Below are 27,238 nucleotides of genomic sequence, written 5' to 3' on the forward strand. Positions count from 1 at the left end.
GTACTTTGTATAACATGAGCCTCACTAATTGTACTAGGGAGGGTAAAAAGAGTTAGTTTGCAGTAACACTGAGTCCTTAGATGTGATAATAATGTTAATCTAACATATAATAGACCATACAGAAACATAAGCACTGCCAAAGACTAAGATTATGTCAAACATGTGATAAGTTGGAAATCAGGGTAAATATAAGAGAAATTTAGGGAGATGGGTCAACAAGTTGGAATTTGCATTGATTATAATTCTGCTTTTTGATTATAAAGAAGTTAGTACGGTAGCCAGACACTACAAAAAGCATTTCAAAATCAAACACAATGGTTATCTTTTTAAAGAAATTATGAAAACACTTCGTGTAATATCATAAAAGGGCAACCTTGTATGCCAGGCTTTATACAGAAAAGAATTTATTTCCCCACATTTTTCTGTAGCTTTCAATATTCACCTTAAAACTGCACTAGAGGGGCAGGAGAGATGACTCAATGGTTGAGAATACTGGCTGCTTGTCCTAAAGGACCAGGGATCAGCTCTCATCATCAACATGGTGGCCCATAGCCACCTGCAAGTCTGGTTCCAAAGGCTCTGTCACCCTTTTCTGCCCTTTGTGGGTATCAGGCATGAACATGATACACAGACACACATGCAGGCAGAACACCCATACACATAGAATAAAATAGAATTTTAAAAAGGATACCCAAGATGCTTCTTATTTATAAATTATATTTTGTTTTAAAAATTCACAACAGTGAGAAAGTCAAATAATGTATAATAAAATGATTACAAAGCCCCCCCACGGCTATATTTTATTACTGCCCCAAGCAGCAACAAACTGATGTTATTTTGAGGATTCCTTAACATTTTTATGATTTTGTGTCATCTTTTGGTTAACGTCTAAGCAGAATGCTCTTTCCTTACTGTAGAGAATTTCTTCTCTTTCGTTTATAAACTTTGATTGCCTTTGGGTTTTGTTTTACTTTGTCTTCTAAAAACTTGAACTTCAAATCACATTAAGATGATAAAGCAAGAGGAAAAAGAGGGAGATGGAGAGAAGGGGGATGGAGAAGAGAAGGAAAAATGGCAGCAGGAGGAGGAAGAGGAAGACCAGAGGAAGAAGAGGGGGTCGGTGAGTGTAAGGTGCTTTGGCTCCTGGCTTCACTGTACTTGATCAGCCCTTCTCCCACAGCCATTACATAAATGTCTGCAGATGCATTAGGGGCAGAGGGACTGCTCAATGGCACTGCCGCTTGGGTCACATGATAGTCGCATCTGCTCCGTGCCTTAGACTGTACGCTCTGTGCCCTTTTTGTCCTTTACTTTTGTCCTTTAGATCGTCCTGCACTCCTTAGCTCTCAGATTTGATGGCTCTAGGGCTGAACGCTAAGAAAAGAATCTCTTTTGGAAAATCATCTATCCAAAGACAAGGTTTATGCTCAAATGTATTAATGCTTACTTGGTTCTATAATGGTTTTCTGTATTAAGGTCAAACGTACACACCGTATCTGATTTTTAACACAAATACCTATTCCCAGCTCATTTTTTTTCTGATTAAGGTGGTTCATTTAGCATACACAGCATTCCATATTCATGCACACAAAATGTTAAAACATAATTGAGTCTGCTTCATGGTTCATCATTTAGAAACATTAAGTAAGAAAATAGGGCTATGGAGCCTGCAGGATGCCTCAGGGTCAAGGTATTTGTTGCCAGGTCAAGTTTGATCCCTGGGCCCCACATGGTAGAAGCAATGAGCCAACTCCTGCAAGTGGTCCTCATTCCTATATGTGTGCTATGGCACACCTGTGCCCCCTACACACACACACACACACACACACACACACACACACATATACACACACAGTGCAATAAGAAGACAGGACTTACTTTCTCATGGTTTACCTCCTCCAAACGTGTTAAGATCTGCTGCAGAGTCTGTGGGATAGTCCACTATGTTGCCCTTTTCTCTAAGCAAAGGTTTTGGGATGAGCTTTGGACTGTAGCATGTTCCATACTTGGGAAGGTAAGGCAAACTTTGAAAAACAAGCATTCTTGACTGTTAAATGTTACAATGGCCTGTTCAACAGGCACAAAATCCCCTCCTTGAGAGGCCACAATATAAAAGTCACAAGGAACTGCCATTGCTGACGACTGCACTTCCTGTCTGAGCACCAGTGGTTACGGACCCCAACTCCAAAAGAAGACAAAGAGGGGAGCTACCCCGCGGATAGTCACACCTCCTGTCTTCTATTATCACCATCAAACCCCCCTAAATGGCTAGAATGGAATGCAATGGCCTCATTCAATTTTTAAAAGTACTATAATATAGTCATTAAATGAATAAATCCAGAGTGAACACAAGATTAAGAAAAAAGATTTTCTTTCCAAGATAAAAATGAAAAACAATCCTGGGGTCACCTGGAGTTTGTGGAACACCAAACTAGAGGATGCTTTGGCATCACACTCTTCTGGGACTGCCTTCCTGGGGTGATGGTGAACATGCCAATAATAGAGACAGTGATAACGACGGTTGACATTTCCCTAGTTTATGTGTGACAAACACAGGATGGACACTACTTTTATCTTCAGTTTGGAAAGGAAGAAACTGAGGCAGAGACAAAGAAGATGGTCCAAACTTAGACAATGAGCTTGGAAAGGAAGCTACAGCCACCACACAGCCCAGGTGCTGTGGCATCAGAGCTTATTCACTTATGAACACGGATGGCTGCCTCCACATTTCTCTCAGTAAAACAAAATTCTTTACAATAGGAGGAAGAAAAGAGACCATAAAGATCAGGCAGTGTTTTAATCCTCCCACCTATCTAATAACACATATGCATCAAACAGGGGTAAATGGAGGAAGGAAGGAAGGAAGGAAGGAAGGAAGGAAGGAAGGACTGATAACCCAGATGTGGTTTTTCTCTGATTTCACTTGATATTTTTTTGTGGTAAATCAAAAAATTTGCTGTATCTCACCCATATGACACTAGAAATAAAGTTTATCTTAGAAAAGGAGGGTGCTGATTGGCCATGGGAGCCTCGTGGCTCTGACTAGTGACGTCATATATTATAATTGGTTTGTGCCTTCATCCCTTATCTCCCATTCTTTCTGCTTACAGCAATGGCACAAACAGGGAGCTGTGTCCCATTGTTTGGAGTTTTTGCAGCCATAGTACTCCCCTAAGTGCAAGAAGTCACAGGGCTTGTATTTTGGGAAGCACTTTGGCTAGATGATCGCCCCAAATTTCTGTCAAACAGAATATCGAAGGCTTCTAGGGAAAAAAAATTCAAATTTTATTTTTTAATGTGATAAATTATGAGGAATAAGAGGGGAAATGGGAAATGTTTTTAACTCTAGAGAGGTAATTGAGCATTAAAGCTAACATTAACTTAATAAGTGATTATTAATGGTCAAGAGTTTGTCACAACTTTTTCTTATAGAAAATCATGTTACAACAAGAAGCACGTAAATGGAATGATATTTGGGAGCACTCTTGTACAACTCTGCATTTACTCTGCATGACGTAAGTACAGAATACACTCAGTGTTAAATATGGTGGGCACATATTTAATAGTAAACGTGTCTAATTTATCTAAGTAATGCCACTAATGCATTTATAAATGGTTTTATAAATATCACTTTTACTTTATGTTCTGCTTGAAATGACTTTATATAATTCCTAGTCAAAATGTTTAGGGACGGGAGAGATGACTCAGCAGTTTAAAGCCCTCTGCTCATCCAGAGGATCTGGATCAAATTCCCAGCATCCACACGGCAGGTCACACCCATCTGTAACTCCAGTTCTAGTGGATCTGACATCCTCCTCTAGCTTAAGTGGGTGTGTACATGGTGCATAGGCATACATCCAGACAAAACACCCATACATATAAAAGCTTAATTTTAAATTATATTTTGAGCTTAAAATATAATCACATCATTTTCCCCTTGACCCCTCAACCCCTCACAAGTACTCAAATTCTTGATCTCTTTTCCTCAATTTTTTTTTTTTTTGGTCTGTATAAACTTACTCATCTGTATGTGATTTCAGGGTCGACCATTTGATATTGGACAATCAACTGGAGGGTTCTTCTTTTCAAAAGACTATTTTCTCCCGCTCTCTGCATTATTTAGTTGACCTGTAATGCTTCATTTAGGGCTGGAGCCCTGTGAGATTTCCCATTCATATTAACAAGCCTGTTGGTGTCATCCTTGCTCAGGTTTCGTTCAGGTAGCCAAGCTCTTGAGACATCGTGAGTGTAGTCCCCACCCCTTGACATTTCTATGATGGCCTCCTCAAAAATATTACAGCTGGTAAGCAGCTGAGTTTTTTTATTCCTCTAATAAAAAAATTGAAGGAACTAGACAGTTAATCGCTTTAATAACAAAATTAAGAAGTCATAAAAGGTACCAGAGGCAAAATCCAAAGGAAGTTCAGAAAAAGAAAAGAAAAAATCCGAAGCAAAAACTATTGTCATAAAAGAGAACGCAATGAAGAAGAAAGTTGAAGTTGATTGTGTCAAGGAGAGAAATCAAACAAGTCTCGGCACAAAGTGAGGTAAACACAATCCAGACACAATCGTCCCAGGCTTTCTGATGATTAGATTATGAAAGCTTTATACCAATACATTTGAAAATGTAAACAAATCTGTACATTTTACAAACATATATCTGTATAAGATGAAATTTTAAAAGTCTGAATGATTCTGTAACCATGGGAGAAATGTGAGCAGTGGTTGGAAACCTCACAACAAAGAAACAGTGGCCCAAACAGCTTCCTGAAACCTGTATTCAAACATTCAAGGGCAGATCGCTCTGGTCACATGAATGTCCCTTCAAAGAAGGAAGAGAAAGATTCCTTAGCCGCGAGTCTTGTATAACCTTGACATTCATACTAAATAAAGATGGTCTGACAAACACAGAAAAAGAGCAACTTTACCTGGGGAGACACTTTAAAAAAAGTCAGTCATTAGCCACTGAATTTCTTACAATAAAGTGAATTTGACTTTTAAATCTATGATCACTTCAGCACTGAAAAACCTAGTGTCAGCCGGGCGGTGGTGGCACACACCTTTAATCCCAGCACTTGGGAAGCAGAGGCAGGCAGATCTCTATGAGTTCCAGCCCAGACTGGTCTACAAGAGCTAGTTCCAGGACAGGCTCCAACGCTACAAAGAAACCTTGTCTCGAAACTGCCCCCTCCAAAAGAAAACCTTTTGACTCATCTCATCAGAACATATAAATAAAGCAACATAATCATCTCAATAAAAGCAGAAAATATATTCAATGAAATTCAACATACACAATTTCTGTTCAACAAAGAAATATATAAGAAGTCATTTAATCTAATAAATAGTGATCGGTAACAATAAAAATATGTGGCATATGTCATAGTGAGTACTAAAATATTAAAATAATTTCCCTTAAAAATAGATAAAATTCAAAAATTTTTATGAGCAAGCGTATTAGTGATAAAAGGACATCTTAGAGTTTTAATAGCATAAAACTGGAGAAAGTAGACAGTGATCAGCAGGTAGAAAAATGATCATTTTGTTCTTCCTTACACATACAAGCTGGCAACATAGCTCCATGGTAGAGCACTGGCCTAGTACGTGTGAGTTAAGAACTACAATTCCCAGCACCACCATTCTACACACAAAGTCAACAACAACAAAAAAACATACACATAAAAGCCCTAGTATAATACAGCTTAGAGGCAGAGCCCCCAGCATATGTGAAGCCCTACATAAGATGCCCAACAAAAACCACACGCTAACACAAAAACACACAGATAACCAAGAGCAAACATGAGTGTGCATGTGTGTGCAAATGCATCCACATGTGTGCTTATACACAAATGTATAGCACATTTTTCATAATGTGTTTGCTGATGAACTGAAACAATTATTTTATTAAATGCTAACCAAAGCAAAAATGGTGGGCAAGCTAAATAACATATCTACAAAAGAAAACTTAAGACCCTCTCATGATGTTAAGCCCAAGTTTGATTTCCTAAAAGTCATATTTCTACAGCAAACATGGGCAACATTTGGGGAATAAATACCCAATGCAATAATAGTTCATGTTAGCACAAACTTAGAGATGAAGAACTGCATTTTAACCTCATTCAGGGTTCTCAATAAATCTATTGCAATTAAAGTTTCAGCACTGAGAGGTCTATTTTGCAATCTATAGGTAGGTTTTTTTTTTTTAGAGCTGCTTCATTTTAAAAACTCAATTATTTAATAGTCAAAGGAAAGCTGTCCTTGTCAAGGACTTACATTGACCACAGAGTTCCTCCCTGTGTCCTACACATTCAATCCTGTCCCCTCCCCAACAAAGGAAGTTTCCCACTGCTGTGCCGGTGTGCTGTGCACAGCTGGAACACCCATGCAGTTTCAGATTTTCAGTTTGGTTTGTTCAGGTGTAGATGTTCTGGGGGGCTCTGGAGTTACGGTAGGGCATCCAGGACTAGCGAGGGGGATACTGAAGAGGATCAAGAAGAACTCTCCCAGTAGGAGATGGAAAAGAAAGACCCAGCTGTAGTAATAAGGGCGGCGGGGCTGCGTCCCCAGCACCCCGGCTGCCTGGCTAGCTCATGCCCGAAATAACAACACACAAACTGTATTCATTTAATCACTGCTTGGCCCATTTCTATCTAGCCTCTTCTAGGCTAATTCTCACATATTAATTTAGCCCATTTCTAATCATCTGTGTAGCGCCCCTAGGTGCGCTTACCGGGAAGATTCTAGCCTATGTCCATCCTGGGTCGGAGCTTCATCAAGTGTGTCTGCCTGGGAGCTGGGAGCATGGTGTCTCCCTGAGGCGTCTGCTCCCGAGAGGAGAGCCATGGAGTCTGAGCTCACTTCCTCTTCCTCCCAGCGTTCTGTTCTGTTTACTCCTCCCACCTATCTTCTAACCAATGAAGGCCAAGCAGTTTCTTTTTATTTAACCAATGACCTTCCTCCATCACCCAGCATTGTGCAGAAAGAGTGCTTTTTGGTGGTTCCATCTAAAGAATTGTCTCTCCAGGTTCTCAAAGAGATAAAACAGAAACCAGATAATATTCAGGAACTGCTTTGGGGTAGGGAAAACAGGATAGAATTTATGCCTTCTCTGAGTAGCATCCAGAGGAGAGAGCAGAATTCATTCATTTTCTCTTGCTTAAGAAATTAAAGTGTAATAAGTAGATAAATGCCAGTAGTTAAATCAGATGATTAGTGTTTCATTTTGGATGTGTGAAGCAAGCATCTTTTTTTCTTTTTGCCTGTGACTAAGACCCATGGTCTGTGTTACTGAAAATATTTATTTTTAATTTGAAAGCCTTGAATTTTTCTTAGGAAATGGAATTTCTACCTCTATTTTCTAAGTTTGCAAAACACTGTCAAGGTTACTGCAGAGATCCAAACATAGTGCCCAGCTTATGGCCACTTACACTAAATGGCTGGTTAGAGCATTGTAGTTCTGAATTCATTAACGCAGTATCTTGCCAAATGTTCTGAAGGCCGAAGGTTTTGCCAAGGACACCTTTACAGAGATAGTCAACAGGAAGTCACAACAGTTAATTCAAAGTTCCAATACTTCATAGAAACTAGTTTCTCTGAATTTTAACACCAAAGTAAGGAACTAAAATAATATCTAAAGGGATGTATTCAGGGAAAGAAACTTCCTCTATTACTGCACATAATCTGATTAATTTTTTTCCTTTTCTTTCTCAACTTTCACGTGTTACTCTGCACTCTCCATCCTCCCAAGTGTTATCTTGAGAATAACTTCAAATAGAAATTGTGCCCCCGGGACATGACCCTGTGAATGGCAAAGTTCTGAAACACAGGAGATGACAGGTACGGAGCTCCCCCTAGAGACCATCCTGTGGTCAGTAGAGGGGACCTCAGTCCTGTGTACTAGGGCTGCGTGGACGCTGGCCCAACTCCTGTGTAAGCTCCTCTCACTGGAAGTTAGAAAGGACAGGGAAGACACCTCAACCGTGCTTGCTGGCATCCCCAGAAGTCAAATCTGATGGAGCTGATAGGGCAGGCTTATTTGGTCAACTCCCTTGTCAACAACAGCACTGGACAGTCCCTACACAAGGGATCTCGACATTATGTAAAGCACAGAGCGTTCACTTTCCCGTGGTTCATCCATCCTTTGGATCACAGTCAGACACGAAGTCATAGCAAACTTACATACTCACTTCACAATAATCTGATGGTTCAAATTAAAATAGAGACATCAATAAGAAAAACTAGCCTACTTTTAAAAAGCAAAACAAATACAAGGAATTAACATGTTTATAAATAACTGGATCTTTTCGGCCATATTTTCTTCTTTGCTTAGAAAAAATAAGATACAATAATGAAAAACCCAGTTTTCCATATATCATGACTATATTAAAAATAGCACAGAACAAGCCGGGTGGTGGTGGCGCACGCCTTTAATCCCAGCACTTGGGAGGCAGAGGCAGGCGGATCTCTGTGAGTTCGAGACCAGCCTGGTCTACAGAGCTAGTTCCAGGACAGGCTCCAAAGCCACAGAGAAACCCTGTCTTGAAAAACCAAAGAAAAAAAAATAGCACAGAACAAAAAGCTTTCTACTTCTAAAATATTTTCATTAAATGATGTCATTAGAGATGGAAGCATTCGATTTTGACTTGATAATGGTGACAAGTATTTATCAGTTGGAAAAGCTTCATATGAGAACCTAAGTGCTTGGGTCTTGAACAGTTAAAAAAAAATGCTCCCCACAAGGTTTAAACACAGCTCCCCTTTCCAAGAGTCTGCAGTCAAAGTTACAAAAATAGTTTACGATTATCTCCAAAATACATTCCTCCTTCTTTGAGTTGTTACTCCAGACAAATAAAAGGGGCAGTGACTACACCTGTTAACACCAAGTTAAACTTCTAACTCAATGTGCTTTTTTAGCAATGTGCGGAACTCAGTCCAGGAACCACAATGATTTTTACAATGCTGTACAATGTATCCACTCTTTTCTCCCTTAATCCTCAGAACAGGGTAGATTAGTCACACATGTGACATAATTGTCACTGCTAGGGGAGACACTGTGATTGCAATTGTTTCTGCACACTAAATTCTGTGGTTACTAAAGACGCCTCCAGGTCTGAGCTCTTCAGCCATAGCACTAACATCAGAGTAGCATGGACGGCTAAGCTTCCCAAAGTTCTTTCAGTGTCTGGTGTCTCATGGGCATTAGTTCAATAGCCCTGAGAACACAAAAGATAAATGTTTCTGTTGGGTCTCTTAGATTGTGAAGCCCTGGCTCTGCTACTTATCCACCCGGCTAAGGTTGCTCCCTGGTTTTGTTCTGCTTTAATTTCACCCTACATTTGAAGTTTTCCTAGTATTTGATTTCTTGGTAAAAGCACGACAAAACATGAACAGCGGGTAATATATTTTTCATGTCTATAACACTTTGAAATATTCTATAATCTTATGAGATCTTATACAGTTGTATAAGCCTAAGAAAAATAAACCCAAGAAAATGAAGACATATTTAGATGGGCTAAGTGCCTGGAAGTGTCTTGAAAGATGATGATAGCTAACAGTTAGCATTACATTTCACAGTAGAGCCTAGTGCAAACATATTTGTGTACTCATGTAAATATTTTAAATACATTTTATAAGACCCTTATTATCTGCCATTTTTATTCTGTTTTAATCCAGTGTCAGCATTGATCATTAATCTATTAAACAGATGTTATAATCATCCAATGGTCACTATCTATGGCTTTTAAAACAATAAGTACAGAATTCCTTTCTTTATGAAGGTTTTTGTAATATAAGTGGTTAAAAAGTTTAATCATCTTGTTAAAACTAAGTTAATAAATGCATAGGCTCACAATATCACCAGTGATTGATAATCTTGTATTGATTAAATCAATCTAGTATAGCTGTACATATTCTGTAATGTATTATAAATACACTCATCTGAATACTCACTGAGTTCCCCTTTGGAGACATTACAGAAATCAATTTAACCTTTCAATTGTCTACCTAGACTTTATAAGCCAGGACTATATAAGAACATTTTGTTATATCCCAGAGTGACGTTTTCATTTCTTATATTGGCTTGCTTTGATATTCAGCATTTCCATCACCGCACAAGAAGTCTGACCATCTCTGCTCTTGGACAGCTTGATCTTCCAGTTTATCATAGCTCCCTGTGCAAGGGGCAAAGCCACATGTCTTGATAAATAGCACTCGCTTGCACACAGCTCTGTATTGTACATTCCCACTTCTCTTCTGTGCAAGGTCTTTTTGAGTCATTGAGAAGCCAAACTTAATAGGCCTCTGATGTTCTTAGATCCCATAGGCCATTCGATCTCGAGCCTTGTCCTTCCTGTTTTGCTGACAGCTCACTAATCTTTGGTTTCCTTTGTCTATGTCCCTGTTGTTCACCACAGCTTGATCAATTCTCCTATTTGTTGAATATTGGATCTTCTGTCAATGTAACACACATTTCCTATCTCAGTTTTTTAGCTCCCCATCTTGGTTTTCTTTGAAAGCAACTAAGAACCATGTAGAACAGTCTTCCTACACCCAGACTGTTTGCAAAATACCTTTAAATCGAGAGTCCTTGGCTCTCTTTCAATTACTCTCAGATATTGTTTTCTAATAGGGCACATAATGGGAAGAATTCTCTTGACTAGTTAAATTCTGCACGCCCACTTCTGAGTTAAGGGCACTTTTCAAATATATAACTATTTGCTGCTAATTTCTATTACCCTTTCTTACTCCTCCACTAGCCCATTCATTGATAAATCATAATCTCAAAATCATAGATAGTTGGGAAACTAACTTCTGTAGTGAGGAAAAGCAGGCTGCATTCTACCCAGCTCCCGCACGTCTAGCTTAGCCCCATAATAATTACACAGAAACTGTATTCTTTTAAACACTGTAGCCTCTTAATCTGTGTACCATCACAAGGTGGTGGCTTACCAGGAAAGATTCTAGCCTACATCCATTTTGAAGAGGCGAGCTATGGCATCTGATTAACTTCCCTTATTCCCACATTCTGTTCTGTCTACTCCACCCACCTAATTTTCTGCCCTATTAAAAGGCAGATGACCCTCCTACATCATTTCCTCCTTTTCTGGCCACCACCTCGTGGTGCTAAACACATTAATAGAAATGGGTTAATCAAGATGTGAGAATTAGCCAATAAGAGGCTAGAACTAATGGGCCAAGCAGTGTTTAAGTGAATACAGTTTCTGTGTAATTATTTTGGGTAAAGCTAGCCGGTGGCCGGGCAGCTGGGCACCGGGAACGTAGCCCGCAGTCCCTTACTATAAATAACTTCACTCAAACTAATCTTCAGTATCTTTCTTCCTTTTGTACACATACATAGGTGATGGAGGAAGGTCATTGGTTAAATAAAAAGAAACTGCTTGGCCCTCATTGGTTAGAAGATAGGTGGGAGCAACAGACAAAGGTCTGATCTCCAAAATATATAAAGAACTCAAGAAACTAGACTTTAAAATGCTAATTAACCCAATTAAAAAATGGGGCACTGAACTGAACAGAGAATTCTCAGCAGAGGAAGTTCAAATGGCCAAAAGACACTTAAAGTCATGCTCAACTTCCTTAGCAATCAGGGAAATGCAAATCAAAACAACTTTGAGATATCATCTTACACCTGTCAGAATGGCTAAAGTCAAAAACACCGAGGATAACCTTTGCTGGAGAGGCTGTGGAGGAACGGGTACCCTCATCCATTGCTGGTGGGAATGCCATCTTGTGCAACCACTGTGGAAGTCAGTGTTTCGGTTTCTCAGGAAATTCGGGATCAACTTACCCCTGGACCCAGCAATACCACTCCTGGGAATATACCCAAGAGATGCTCTATCATATGACAAAAGCATTTGTTCAACTATGTTCATAGCAGTATTATTTGTAATAGCCAGAACCTGGAAACAACCTAGATGCCCTTCAATGGAAGAATGGATGAAGAAAGTATGGAATATATACACGCTAGAGTACTACGCTGCGGTAAAAAACAATGACTTCTCGAATTTTGCAGGCAAATGGATGGAAATAGAAAACACTATCCTGAGTGAGGTGTCCCAGACCCAAAAAGATGAACTTGGGATGTACTCGCTCATAATTGGGTTCTAGCCATAAATTAGGGCCACGGAGTCTACAATAGGTGAACCTAAAGAAGCTAAGTAAGAAGGTGAACCCAAGGAAAAACATATAGTTATCCTCTTGGCTAAGGGAAGTAGACCCAATTGCCGGGGAGAAAATTAGGATCTTGGGGGTGGGGTGGGATGGGGGTAAGGGGAGATGGGGAGAGAAAAGGTAGAAGGGAAGGAGGGGGGATTTGGGGAATCAGGAGAATTGGGATAAAGGAAAGGTGGATAGGGGAGCACGGAACCACAATTCTTAGTTAAGGGAACCACTTTAGGGTGAGCAAGAGATTTGACCCTAGAGGGGCTCCCAAGTGCCCAACATGAGGTTCCCAGTTAGTTCCTTGGGTAGCTGAGGATTGGGAACCTGAAATGACCCTATCCGAGAGCAATACTGACGAATATCTTGCATATCATCATAGAACCTTCATCTGGTGATGGATGGAGACAGAGACAGAGACCCACACTGGAGCACTGGACTGAGCTCCCAAGGTCCCAATGAGGAGCAGAAGGAGGGAGAACATGAGCAAAGAAGTCGGGACCACGAGGCGTGCACCCACCCACTGAGACAGTGGAGCTGATCTACTGGGAGCTCACCAAGGCCAGCTGGACTGTGACCGAAAAAGCATGGGATAAAACCGGACTCTCTGAACATGGCGAACAATGAGGGCTAATGAGACGCCAAGGACAATGGCACGGGGTTTTGATCCTACTTAATGTGCTGGCTTTGTGGAAGCCTAGCCAGTTTGGATGTTCACCTTCCTAGATATGGACGGAGGGGGGAGGACCTAGGACTTACCACAGGGCAGGGAACCTGGACTGCTCTGTGGACTGGAGAGGGAGGGGGAGAGGAGTGGGGGGAGGGGTAGAAGGGTGGGAGGAGGGGGAGAAGGGTGGGAGGAGGGGGAGGGAAATGGGAGGCTGGGAGGAGGTGGAAACTTGTTTTTTGTTTATGTTTTTTTTTCTTCTTTTCTTAATAAAAAAATTATTAAAAAAAAAAAAGAAGATAGGTGGGAGAAGTAAACAGAACAGAACGCTGGGAGGAAGAGGAAGTGAGCTCAGACTTCACGGCTCTCCTCTCGGGAGCAGACGCCTCCGAGAGATGCCATGCTCCGCTCTCCCGGGCAGACGCACACGATGAAGCAAGCCGCCAGGTTAGACTTGCTGAACCTTTCCCGGTAAGACCGGTGCTCACAGATTATTAGAGATGGGTTGATCGGGATGTGAGAATTAGCCTGTAAGGGCTAGAGCTAAAGGGCCAAGCAGTGTTTAAATGAATAAAGTTTGTGTGTTGTTATTTCGGAGCATAAGCTAGCCAGGCTGCCGGGGTGCTGGGGATGCAGCCCCGCCGCCCTTATTACTACACATAGGCAGCCTCTTTGCTGTTACAGGTCTTGATTTCATTAGGCTAAGAAAGATGCCAAAATTGATTATGGCCAATTCCATACCAGCAAATCTATTTCAGAAAAGTGTGTCCTCTCATGCCAGAGAGATGACTCGGTGGTTAAGAACACTTGCTGCTCTTCCAGATAACTTAAGTTCAGCTTTTGGTACCCATGTCAGACAGTTCATCATCACCTGTAAGTCCAGCTCCAAGGTATCTGATACCTTCTCCTGCCTCCATAGGTTTGATCGTGCATGTGAGCCGCACACAGGCACGTGCACACACACACATAAACATACATGTGTGTGCAGGAATACATACAAAAATAAATCTTAAAAAAGAAATGTCTGCCTTCTTTAGTCTTTTAGGAAGAGGTCAGAGTTTGTGTCTCTGTTGGAATAAAAATAAAGCCCTTACTCTTGTAAGTCACTCATTTTCCTACTTATCTCAGCAAGAAAGATGAGAAAGATGATCAAGATGACACCTAGGGTGATCAAAACTTTTAATGGTCAGATGCTGGGCCTTCGGCACATCACAGAACAGAGCCACAGTGATGATGTCAAATTGTGTTTAATTATGATGTTACGTCTGTGAACGTCGAGGATGTTGAGGGTTGTTCTTATTGAGTTTCTAAACACTCCAGTGACTTTCATAACAGCACTGTATTTAAGTCATTAAATAGTTTATCTACGATTTGTATCTGAAATAGTCTCTTTCTGTCAGCATTAATATCTTGCCTGTTATTATTAAAAGTAAAGGTCAGCCTTTCTGTCTGTCCCCATGTCAAATAAAAATTCTCGTTGACTCATTATGATAAGGAAAACTCACATTAATTAAAGATGGTGCTGACCCCCAAAGTTCAACTGTATTATGGAAATTATACTTTAAAAGTGCTCTAATTATCATACCATTAATCCCTCAAATTGGAATTCTCCTGGAGTGTTCTTTGCTTCATGCCAAAGTGTTCCAAGTTCTCTCTCCACACACTTATCTCTTTACACACACTAAGAAGTGGTCTGAGTCATGTACCACCATACCAGCCATAGATTCTGTGTCTGTTTTTTTTTTCATTTAAAAGTTTGTTTACTTTGAAAGATTCCTGAGGTAGGTGCAGTATAAATGCTGACCTGGCTATCTGGACTCTTTCCTCGGTCATAGCATCATTTACAAAGAGCAACTGCTAGATAGGTATTTTAACAGGAAGCTTCTATTACTCTACACTCTAGTTAGGCTTTCAGTATATTTATTAATTATTTTTGAATAAATAACATATTGCTGACATTTTTATTATATAAAAACTAATATGCAGTTTTGTGCCAAGAGCATGGAACGCATAACAGATGTCTGTCATATGGCTTATATGGGTCCTGTTAGGTTTCTCAGATCTTCACTTAAAACCCTGTCGTTAGAAAAATTGTTTGTTTTGACATTTACACTAATATATTTTACAACATCACTTCAATTGTCACTTTCCTTGTCATACTACATATAAGAAAAAGAAACAGTTTCTAAAATTATTTCAAATAATTTCTTTGCCTGTTTGGAGTGGTGAATAGAAAGATCTTTAGAAGTGTATTAATTTTTTAAATTGACGACTCATATGTACAATGCTGTTAGGAAATGAAAACACCCTTCACTACCCCCACACACCCTTCCCTCTGCACCTGCAGGGATATTTTCAATGGTCTGGTGGGGAAAGATGCTTGTTTAGGGGTAGTTCAGACACTGGATGAAGGGTGGATTAGCTTCCCCTCGAAGTATTTCCTGACATAGTGTAGGATAGGTTGGCTTCTCCCCTTGACGTAAGAACTTTCTCCCTAAAAACAGGTCTTTTTTATTGTCCTGAACACTGAGTTTGCACTTGAGTAGACACCAAGCTTGTTCCCTCTTGGGAGCTTCCCCTTCCCAGCTCTGCACACACCACTTCTGAGCAGACACTACAAGCTCTCTGGGAGGTCAGTGTGAATAAATCTGCACCAGTGCCCTGAATGAAGAAACCCAAAATCCTGGAAAACACTCTCTGTTCTGGTACTGAATGTCCCTGGAGTTCATTAAAAAATAAATTTTAAAAAATAAAATAAAACCTGGAACAGGTCCCACTCTTCAAAGACAGCCAAAACTCGTGATTCTCACATCAAAGCACCATTCTGAATAGCATTATTTGTTGGTGTTGTTTTTACTGATGTCTTTTCTTTGTGAGAGACTAGATGGTAATAGAAAAAAATACATTGGAGACTGAGATATGATTGATTGTTTCTTAGTGTTGTAATAAAGATCATTACTTGAACATCAGAGAACCCCCCATTTGGAAAAATCTCATCACGAAACAGGCCACCATGTCACAACCATAGCCATCAAAGAACAGGAAAGTGTTTCTTCAGTAAAGCTGCTGTTGAACCACAAAGATAATGTTATGACTCTCACAGCTATTTCCTTCTCATGGCAGGACATGAGAAATCTAACACTCCTTCCATATTTCTTCAATATGATAATCATTTTTCTCTTCACTAATTAACTCAACAGAAATTTATTGAATATATATATATAATGTGCCATTTATATAATACTACTATGCACCTTGGTAAGATGACAACAACCACTCCTAACCGTCAGATAGTGTTGTTTTGTTTTCATTTTGTTTTACCATGACCCAGATCCCAATATATACATTAGTTCATTTCACTGCACAAATGTCCTGAAGTAATTAGAACCATTTGCAGGCTAACAACTCAGGCATAGAAAGCAGTTTCTGGGCTCACAAAATAGCACCAGCACTGAACTTGCACCATGCATCTTTTAACCCCAACATACAGGTATGTTCTTGACCTCTTTATCATATAACGAAAAACGCGAGTTCCAACTATCAGTGTTCTGGGGACAACAGACCTTTAATAAACACATGAGCAATCTGTAATATCAAATGCTCATGGAAAAGAGCAGGGTATCATGAGAGGGGATGGCTTAACACTGCAAAAGTTCTGCATAAAAGACTTAGAGCCATAGCAATGACATTTGGTGACTCTAAGTAAATGAAGAAAGTTAGTTGGCTAAAAGTACTTATGAGGAAACTAAGACAAAGATCCTGGGAAACACTGAGCAAGCAAACCAGCACTTTGCCCTCACTGTATAGACTTGCCTCTGTGGCGCCCCTCCCTCCTGGCACACTCAGGAGCCGAGGATGGGCTCCTGAGATGAAATCCACTTCTGTTCTATTACCTCCTGAATAAGAAACCTAATCTGTAAGATCCCCTCCAACTCACAGATAAAAGTGAACACTTCCTTGTTAGCTGTCTTCCACCAAGAAGTCTGGAGCAGAGACAAAGCCTTAAATTCTACCATATCTTAGCCGATGAAAAAGAAAATATCCCCTTGGCCATGTAATTTCTAGAAACAACTTAAGATCTACAATGAGTAAGTCAAGCAAATAAAACATCTCTGTAGAGTTTGGCTATTCCTGGACCTTGGGAATATTGGGATATTATATAATCCTGGAGATTGGAACATTTCTTCAGAGAGACAGTGATAGAGAATGAAGTGTTTGAGTAGTCAAGTTCCCTTTGCTGTTGACTTAAGGAAGAAATGGGACTTCATTATCTCACCTGACAATTACAGATACAGTTTCCCTTTGTGTTACAGAAATCACAAAAGAAAAAAGTTTATCTTTTCTTTTCAAAGAGTTTTCTGTCTGTAGATATGAGAAAGGTTTGCATCATTATTTATCCCATCCATTATTTTATTCCCCAAGTCTCTATACTAGGCATAGTCCGTGTGTGTGTGTGTTTACTCCCAAAGGCAGAGTGACATATTAGTTTCTAAAAAGTTTCCCTTCTCTTCCTCCTCCTTCTTTCTCCCCCTCCTCCTCCTCCTTCTCCTCCTCCTCTTCCTCCTCCTCCTCCTCTTCATTTTGTTTTGTTTTGTTTGTTTGGGGGGTTTTTTGGTTTGTTTGTTTTTGGTGTTTTGTTTTGTTTTGAGACAGAGTCTCTCTTCACAGATATGACTGTCCTGGAACTTAATATATAGTCCAAGCTGGCCTCATACTTACAGAGATCCACCTGCCTCTGCCTTCCCATTGCCGGGATTAGTTTTGGGACAGGGTTGCTGTTGGCCATGCCAAAGGAGAAGTGAGTTTCAATTGAAGTTTCAGGTGTCAGCACACCAGAAGGGAATCTTCTGATGAGACAATCTGGTCTAGGCAAGGCCACGAGACTGCAGACCTGGGAATGTCTTTTGCTTCTGTGTGCCTTTACATGTTTGCTGCGGCTCTCTTTCTCTAGTATCTAGCATGGTGTGAGTGGACATGAGGAGATCTCCATTGCTTGTAATATAGTGCGTTTATCTCTTGGAAACATCCTGTTCTACTAGACATTTTTACCTGTGGATTATCAAGATGACCCCTCCCTAAGTTGTGCTGTCTAATTTGATAATAATAATGAGAGACTTTACAGAGTTTTGATGAATAAAAATAAACACAAGGATATGTTTCACAGCCAGGGTTTGTGAGTCTTGCCTAAGGCACTGCATGGATTGGAGTTCAAGTTAATGACGAACATTTGAGTCCCAGTAGCCCAGCTAGTTTAAATTCTTTTAACCTTAATTCTGCAAGATGTGTTCATGGGTCTCAGAGTGCATTGCAGCTGAAACAAAACTTTGAAAATAACAAAGTTAGACTAAGATGTTTTTGTTAAATAATTATGAGGCAAAATTCCCAAGAAGGCAATCTAAAGTTTTAAAAAGGCACACAGTTGAATGAAGACCTCTTTAAGGTTGGGGTATAAGAGCACAGCAGCCTAATTACTACTGGCTGACATACTGCCCTTGCTAGCTTTGGTTGATGACCAAGGGTGATGTGATTAATTCCTTATACTCACTTCTACCCTCAAACTCCTGATTTAAAACTATTAATGAATGGAAATGTACCCTAAAGATTTAAAGCAGAGCTGACTGATTCTTTTTCCTATATAAACATTTAGGTTTGTGATTCCTTATAAGATTACTTTTCAAGGTAAGTAATAAAGTCATTGGCCCTTTCTTTGTAACTGCAAAATGCAGCTTCCCAGTAAAAGATCTGACAAGAACACCTTGCTTGCCACATGGTTAATCTATAACAAGTTTCTTGGGTATGAATATATGTGGGTTCTTGGGATACTTTGTTTTTCACCTGTAATACATAAAATGTTTAATAATGTGAGGGAGATGAAAAACATGATTTCCCTATAATCATTCACTTGAAAAATGGAATGCAGCTGTTTTGACTCTGGTACTGCCTGGAAGATTCTGTTGGGGTATTAAAGCTGTATAACAACATGAGATAGAGAGAGAATAAAAAGAATAAAGAAGGAACACATCAAGAGCCTGTGTGAGTGCCTTTCCCCCTAACTACCCCCCAGATAGTGGATTTCTATCAAAGCCCTGTGCTGCTGGAGGCTGGCCTCCAAGACAGAGGTACAGGGTTTCTCTTCATAGATCTGACTGTCCTGGAAATTACTATGTAGTCCAGGCTGGCCTCATACTTACAGAGATTCACTTGCCTCTGCCTCTTGTGCACTGGGTTAAAGGCATACATGACTGCACCAGGCTCATTAAAAATTCTTGATATCATATTGTTACAAAACAACCTACATTCATCATCTTAATGTATCACCTCATTTAGGACTTGATACTTTACTTGACTTACGATGCTACCATGTTAAAAATAATTAGATAACCTCACGCCTGTGCATGCGCACACGCACACACACACACACACACACACATGTTAGTTATTTAGCTTCAAATTAAGGTTAAAAAGTATCCAATAATAAAATACTTCATTAAATCTCACCTTTCATATTTAGAAAATGTTCCTTTAGATTATTCTGGGTAATTAAATTATAAATATGAAAATTTTATGAACATTAAAGAGTACTAAAAAAGAAGACATCCAAAGTTCATCATCACTTCCAGAGAATGTTTGGTACATCATATACTATGATACATTTCTTGCATCCCCCAAATTAATAAAAACTAAAACCCATGTTGAATATAGCATTCCTCATAAATATCTTTTAGATCTCATTCCTTTAAAATTTGTAGATATACCTGATTTGATTCTTAATTGATCACTTGTCATAAGCCATCATTTTATTAATATAGTTAGTTAACAAATGAAACTAGAAGTAAAATAACAGATTTCAGAGGGTTTTTAAAACATACCTTGTAAGGATCCTAAATTCTCCGGATGGAGAAAATTCCCTCATATGTACTGCAGTACAAACATTATCATCACATTTTAATGGAATGGAAATCAAAATAGTAAATTTATGACAAGTGTCTGCATACCTAACATCATGTTTCATTGCTCCAGCGTTTATTATGTTCTACGTAATCTGTTTCAGGAAAAAGGAAAAGGCTACAATGAAGTGTATGCTAACTTTGAAAGTGATGATTTCCCTCAAAAGATAGCTTTCTTTCTTTATTTTTACTTAAAAATGTAGTTTTAGAATATAAAACTCCACCAAAATAAAGCTTTTAACTATGTGTTTTTGCAGAAGTACCACAAAGCACTCTCAGACCTTACAGAGGTCTGAGAAGTAATCTAATTTGAATCACTAGTCTAAATAGGTCATTTAACTTAGAAGAATTAAAATTAGCAGTGTAGGGTCAAGTCAACATATGCATCCTGTTTGCACTGTTCTTTTTGAAGTCAAAGCAGAGGAAAGTATCGCGAACAGGTAGAATATCTGAGTCTACTGAAAATCTCAGTCATTCTGCTGCTGAAACACCCCTCAAATTAACAAAGTAAAAAGACACAGAGCAAGCAATTCGTTCAGGTTGGGGAGGTAGAGGGGTAAAAGGCAAATACCCTCATTTACATACAGGAAGAAGACAGCACCTCATCCCTTGCTTTTCACACACATACTTTCACACTAAAAACAAAATTAACAAGACAAAGCTAAAACTAACACTCCAATATGCGTTAGGCTCACATAGGCTTCACTTCTTCCACGAAATTAACAAGATTATGAACCTTCCCAGAAACACATACAGTGCCTGTGATCCCAGTTCTTAGGAACACCGAGGCCAGGCTCTGCAATAGTCTGGCAAAAATAACAGCAACCTTAGCATGGCCCAGCACCTTTAACTCTTTCCTCGCACACTTAGAGATAAACTCAGTGGTTAAATCCCCCCTCTCCTGGAGGACTTCAACTATAGAAGAAACAATATCTTAAAGCTCAGTGACTTAAACAATAATAACACATAAATGAAGACGTCTAACCGCCAGAGACCATCAAGGTCCCTCCAATCCAAAGGACTTCAGCAATGTGTCAGGAACTCAAGGACCCTGATTTCAGAAGAGGAGGCAGGTACAGTGCCAGCAAGGGAGGTGTCAGAAGACCAGTGTGTTCAGCACTCTTCAAAGCCACCAGAAAATGGACTCATAATTATTTCTTGATTGAAAGTAACTTTGATGCTGGGGGGACGGGGGCTTCCTATTGCTCAGCTGGCAACAATCTACCCTGTATGGATAGGAGTGCGGCCATGCTGAAGAACCGCCTTTCCCCATATCCACTTTCCCTACAGGGCTTCCCCCAAATGAGATCTTGAGAAATCCCGACTCCCTCAAGACCTCCCAATCTGTTTAGAGATAAGATGGAAGGACCTTGGCTGACAAGGAGACTCTGGGGGTGTGGCTTTGAAGAACTGCTAAGGAACACTCTAAGCTACATTTTTTATTTTAAAGAAAACCCCGGGGGGGGGGGGGAGCGGACTTAGCAAAATTAGATTTTACTCATCACCAGATGGATGATAAAATATTTATGGTTGCCCAAGACAAATTTACACGCCCCCCTCACACACACATCCTGAAGCAAAGACAGAAATAATCCCAGGAAGGACTAAACAGACTGGCTTGATCCTTCGACTACAGCATCTCTAAATCCGCTTTTCACCCGCTTGTACCAGTCTTTCCTAGTCACACACACACACACACACACACACACACACACACACACACACACAGCTTGTCTCTAAGCGGCGACTTCTCCGCCCCCCAATCCCATCTTTAGTTCTGAGCGGACTCTGCCCAACAAGGGCTCAGCCTCCAGGGCGTCCCTCTGGGTGGCGTCCCTAGCACTCCGGAGGTTCGGAAAAGCCTGGGGACCTGGCACCCGTGCCAAGGCTGAGGAACCCGGGGGTTCCTCCTTCCACACCCCTCAGCCTGAGAGAGGATTAAGTTGTCCGGACTGCAGAGCTCAGGGAGCGGTCCCTCCCACTCCAGCCCCTCCCGAGCTAGGACACCCAGGGGTCCCCCGCCTCCGCGGAGGTGAGCGCGCACTCACCGGAGGTGAGCTGCATCCAAGCACAGATCTTATACACGGTGGCTGTGTTGCAGAAGAAGAAGAGGGTAAAGCAAACGATACAGGCGATGATGAGCATCATGGAGAGGCCGATGAAGAACGAGGCGGCTTTGAAGGCGCCCGAGGGCAGCGTGGAGAAGTCCGTGAAGCTGCCCCTGCAGGTCAGCTCCCGGGAGAAGCCGTTGCCGATGCAGTAGTGAAAGAGCCCGAAATAGCCGGCTTGCGGGGTGTCCACGCCGTCGCCGATCCAGTAGGGCTGGATGAAGCACACCACGTTGACGATGGCAAAGCAGATGGTGAAGATGGCCCACAGCACGCCGATGGCCCGCGAGTTCCGCACATAGTTGGTGTGGTACAGCTTGGCAGCCTCCTGAGCCGGGAGCATCGCGGCGGCGGCGGCGGCAGCTCCAGGCATTCTCCCCCTCCTCCTCCGCCTCCTGGTCCTCCGCCTCCCCCCGCCTCTGGGCGCGCAGGAGACACACTCGCGTTGCAACTCCCCTGCCTCCTCCTCAGCCCAGCAGCACCAGTTCTAGAGTCTGCATCCTCGCTCCCGGAAGGAGGGCGGGGGAGCGCGGAGCACCCCTCCGGCTCGCCTGGCACAGCCTCAACACCCCCCCTTCCTCCCCCTCCCCCGACACACACACACACACACTCCCCGCCGCCTTCTCTCCCTCCCTCCTGGCCCCGACTCCAGCCCTGCTCAGTACCCTCCACCCCTCTGCCCGCTGCTGCAGCTGCTGCAGCTGAAGCCTGGAAGTCCTCAAGCCCCCCATTCCCTTTCCCGCCTCTGATTCCCTATCCAGCGGGCGCTGCTGGTGACCCGGGGCGCAAAGGTGGCTACCCTGAGATGCTTCTTAAGTGTCAGGCAAGAGCCAGAGTAGCGGCTATGGAGTTGTGAGAATCAAGGGGGCGAGCGCGCCCACAGGAATCCTAGAGGCATTCCCTGGATCCAGGAGGAGGCTAGTCCTGGGAGCTTTTCATCACCACACAGGAAGGAGCTTTGACCTCTGCATCTTGTCAGAGAAGAAAGAGGCAGCATGGCAGGTGCGGGCGAGAAAGGGAGGTGGACGTGGCGCCCTAGGGAGGGGCTTCCCTGTCAAAACCACAGAATTGCCCCTGGCTAACTGTTAGGGTACCTCAGATCCACAGATGGGGACGGAGAAGTTGGGTAGAAACCTGTCAAGCAATAATGTAGAAGTCAAGCCTGCAGGCTGACCTTCTGTTTCTAAGGAGCTTGTTTCCCTTCCCACTTTCCCACTGTGCAACCAAATGAACTATGGCCAACTGAAGTCCCACGCTTCACCTTAAGTCAAGCTATTTCTCATCCGCAGAGCTTGCAATAGATGGGGCCTGCGTGCACAGAAGTGATTGTTACAGCATTTTAGAGTTTGTTTGGAAACATCGGAGAGTTTGGCAGGTGTTCCATTCATTGCACGAATATTCATTGGCAGCCAGTGCTAAAGATACAGAGAATGGCAATGGGTATCTTAGCGGGTGGAAATATTCCCACCTCCCCCACAACCCAAGGTTCCAGTTAACGAGATGATTGTTTTGGATTAACTTTATTTAATCGTCTGCAAATGCCTTGCGGTAGCTGGTGTGAACTTTTTGCCGTTTCCTCGTTCTATTTGCTTTCTGCAGCATTGCCGTTGCAATTTTCAACAGTTCTATCTACCAAAACGAGCTTCTCTGTTGCCGTTGCTTAATTTTTGGTTCCTTTTGTGAACCCAGAATGCTCAATAACAGAAATGTGTTTTGTTAGAAATCATCGTAAGCCCTAGGCTTGCTTAACTCTTTGAGCAAAAGGAAGAATGCCCCCTTAGACTTTCATCCCGAAGTCCGGACTATGTAAATGGCCTTCAATGAAAACGGGCCCAAAGCCTAAGTAATAGAGACTGGTTATGCTCTTCGTCTGACACCCTGAAGGTTTGCACTTGTGTGGAGGCAGGAAAAGGAGAGGGCTGAGGGTAAAGGCTACACAAGATCAGGAACAGGCTTCTCCTGCACCTGTGAACCATCTGGAAGTGTGACTGAGGTCTCCTATAGGTATGGAGTTGAGGCATTACAGTTCAAGATCCATCAGGATTTTGAAACGAGGGTTTCATTGAACAGATCGGGGGATTGTTGACTGAGGTGAGCCAGAATCCCTATCAGGTGTTGCTGCAAATACTCAGAAAGCCTTTAAAACACCAAAGCAGGAGAGATGGTAATCTAAACGCGCACCAGCACAATGTAACACTCTATGTCTTCAAAGATCTAAGTCAAGGGGACACATCTTCAGTGTATTGTTGGCAGTGAAGGGTCAGAATGACCGTTAGGTTTCATTCTGAAATTGCCTATGCCTGTTGCTAAATTAGCATTTTAATTTGGGAGGAAGATAAGGAAAGAAGAAGGTAATGAGATTTATAGGGCCAGTTGGCAAGCACTGTGTACCATGGCGACAGAGTTTCAAGGCAAGAACTGACAGTAATTTTTAGTGCCTCTTCCAAGCCCTCGAATCCCTAAATTTGCTTATATAAAGTGCTCTTTCTTTGAAATCAATGCCTTAAGGAAAACTTACTGTTCCTGGGGTGGGGGTTGAGTTTGGAGGTCGCTGAGGAGAGAAAGCAGAGAATCAAAGAGTCTGGTTTTATCTTGGTGCTTACATTGCCTTTGTGGGACAAAGAAAAGACTGGCATGTGACTCTAACTCAAAGGTTGTCAGTCAAAGAGCTTTTCTATTTGAGTCATGCCAAAGGAAAGCCTTATTCTTAGTCCAGGTTTGGAATTGCTTCTGGGTTCGTGCTCAGAATCCTTATACCAGAAGGCGCATTCAGCGGTGTCTCCTCTTGTCAATAACCAATGAGAAGAAGAACCCTGAGTTAGCAGGCTGTTAAAGTGTGCTTGTGCTCCCCCAAGAATTCATCATTTCCTCCTTCAGGTTAAGATCAGGAAGGCGTGAAATGGACCATGTCAACAGACCCTCCGTTTCCACAGTGTCTTGTACTACAGCACATCTTCAGACTGAAGTAGGGTTCTCCAAGGCTCTAGGAACTAGGGATGAGCTAGCACACTAAATTCTATTGGAGGCTATGCCTTTAGAGAGGAAGTTCTCCACCATGCCTCAGACTCCCTTGCTACTAGCCCTCCAATCTTGTCCTTTGCCACCAGGAATTCCAAAGGTAAGACCGATCCCATCCTTCATGCAAAATTTTTGACTTGCATCCTATAGGTCAGTGGCTCTCAACCTGCGACCCTTCAGTACAGTTCCTCCTGTTATGGTGACCCCAACCATAAGATTATTTTGTTGCTACTCCATAACCTTGATTTTGTTACTGTTATGGATCATAATATAAATATCATTATGCAGGCTATCTGATATCATTTGACTCCCAAAGGGTTGCCACCCATAGGTTGAGAACAAGTGATATAGATAGACTTCAAAAGTTCGAACAGCTAAACATATGTGAAACTCTGCAATCATTCTGTGGGACCAAGACAGCTGTTTGGGGAGGAGGAAATAAAAAAAACTAGTCTGATTCATGCTACGAAGTTGCTATTGATAGAAAGGTATTTTGAAATTATAACATGATTCATAAGTGCTAAGTAACTAGTAGATGTCTGTCGTCGACAGCATAGAATTAGAAACACTTGAATGCTCAAATCTCAAATCTCACTACTGAAAATCCTTTTCTCTTACTGCCATATAGGATCAGTAGTGAAACTCCATCTTCACACTCTGTTCAGTGTGTACTACTTGGGACTATAAAATATAAAGAAACTGAACAATCGTTGGGTTGTGTAACACTCCTAAGGCCCTAAGTGAGATGAAGAACTAATGCTTGCATTGAACACATCTGATAGAGCACTGGGTGGTACAACCTTGGGACCTAGACTTAACTATCTTTTCCTTGCCACTAGAAGTCCAGGCTCTTAAGGGCTCCATTTCTCTTCTCTGGAATTTGGTGAAGAAGAAAGGAGAGAAGATGAGTATATGATTCCTCACTACAGTAAAATTCTATTTTACAACGACTAAGATGACTTCTTTAATAAATTTTAAAGGAGAGAAACAATCTAGCATTTGAAAAAATAGGAAAAAAATCTAAAGGTTTATCAGACTATGACAAAGTAGACATTGTATTCAAAATTTAAAGTCTTTTCTGAAATTGCATAGATGTAATTTTGCAAGCCATGGATGTTTAGAATTTCCAGGTGAGCCATTGCTTGTGAGTAAGATAATAGAAAAAGAGAGGATTTCTAAATTCTGTTGTTTAGTTGATTTTTAGAGTTATATCTGAGGTCATTATTAGATCTCACTTCGGAATACGAAGATTCTAACAGCTAAGCTCTTCACACACCCGAAGGACCTCCCCTCTCTCCTCAGACATTCAGGTTTTTGTAGGATTTTATAAATCAAGAACTACCACTTAGTTAGTTAATCAATCCCTGGTCTGCCAGAGGTAATCAGATGGCCTGAATGTTTCAGCACTTTCAAAAATCAAGATAAAATTGAGAACCAGGTGTACTGACTGGTTTCATGTCAACTTGACACAAGCAAGAGTCATCGGAGAGGAGAGAGCCTCAGCTGAGGAAATGCCTTTGTGAAATCCAACTGTAAGGCATTTTCTCAATTAGGGATCAATCCAGCCCATGGTGGGTGGTGCCATCCCTGGGCAGCTGGTCCTCCTGAGTTCCTATAAGAAGGTGGGCTGAGCAAGCCATGTGAAGCAAACCAGTAAGCCACTCTCCTTCATGGCCTCTGCATCAGCTCCTGCCTCCAGGTTCCTGCCCTGTTTGAGTTCCTGTCCTGATTTCCTTCTTGATGAGCAGCAATGTGGAAGTGTGAGCTAACCCTTTCCTCCCCAACTTCTTTTTTCTTTCATAGTGTTTCGTTGTAGCAATAGAAACCCTAACTAAGATACCAGGTGAGATGAATCTGCAGATGAAGGGGCCTGATTGTTGTGGATTCCCCTCTGTGTGCTGGTGATGTGGGATTTCCCTCTTGTAATTATTTCATTTCAACTAGTCATTATAACCTATCTGAATGAGGAGAGAGTGCCCCTTAGTGGGGTTTTCAATGAAAAAAAGGCCAATACTAATCATGCTGTATGATTAGGCCTGTTAAGAATAAATTTATTTTTCTTTTTATTGAAATTAGCTCCCACCTGCAGCAGGTTGGGAGCTGCTCCTGCCCCCTACCAGTTGCAATACTTGAGATCAAGACCTAAATACTTAAGCAGCACCATAAAGTCAACCCTGTTGGTGCAGATGCAGTGAGACAGCCCCGAAGTTGTGAGCAAGGGAAAGATGCCCCCGTTATTCATTCATCTGTCATACAGCAGTGTGGGCAACATGTATGTGTGGGGGATTACCCCCCCTTTTACCCTCGCTCACCACCTGCCATAGAGG

The 27,238-nt window shown here is 41.6% G+C and overlaps 1 protein-coding gene across 3 annotated transcripts in view; it reads right to left on the minus strand.

Annotated features, from left to right (window-relative positions):
• Nucleotides 1-22,454, minus strand: part of Lhfpl3 (LHFPL tetraspan subfamily member 3) — a 399,694-nt gene extending 377,240 nt beyond the window's left edge. For all 3 annotated transcript variants that reach the window (XM_041668639.1, XM_041668641.1, XM_041668640.1), the window contains exon 1: nucleotides 21,834-22,454. In XM_041668639.1, the coding sequence (XP_041524573.1) occupies nucleotides 21,834-22,266 (433 nt within the window). In that variant the 5' untranslated portion in view covers nucleotides 22,267-22,454. The remainder of the gene's footprint in view (nucleotides 1-21,833) is intronic.
• Nucleotides 22,455-27,238: the final 4,784 nt, after the last annotated feature.

The sequence above is a fragment of the Microtus oregoni genome, unplaced genomic scaffold (assembly GCF_018167655.1).
Source record: "Microtus oregoni isolate MIOR12 unplaced genomic scaffold, Mior012 000018F_ref0000195, whole genome shotgun sequence".
In the NCBI taxonomy this organism is placed as follows: Eukaryota; Metazoa; Chordata; class Mammalia; order Rodentia; family Cricetidae; genus Microtus; species Microtus oregoni.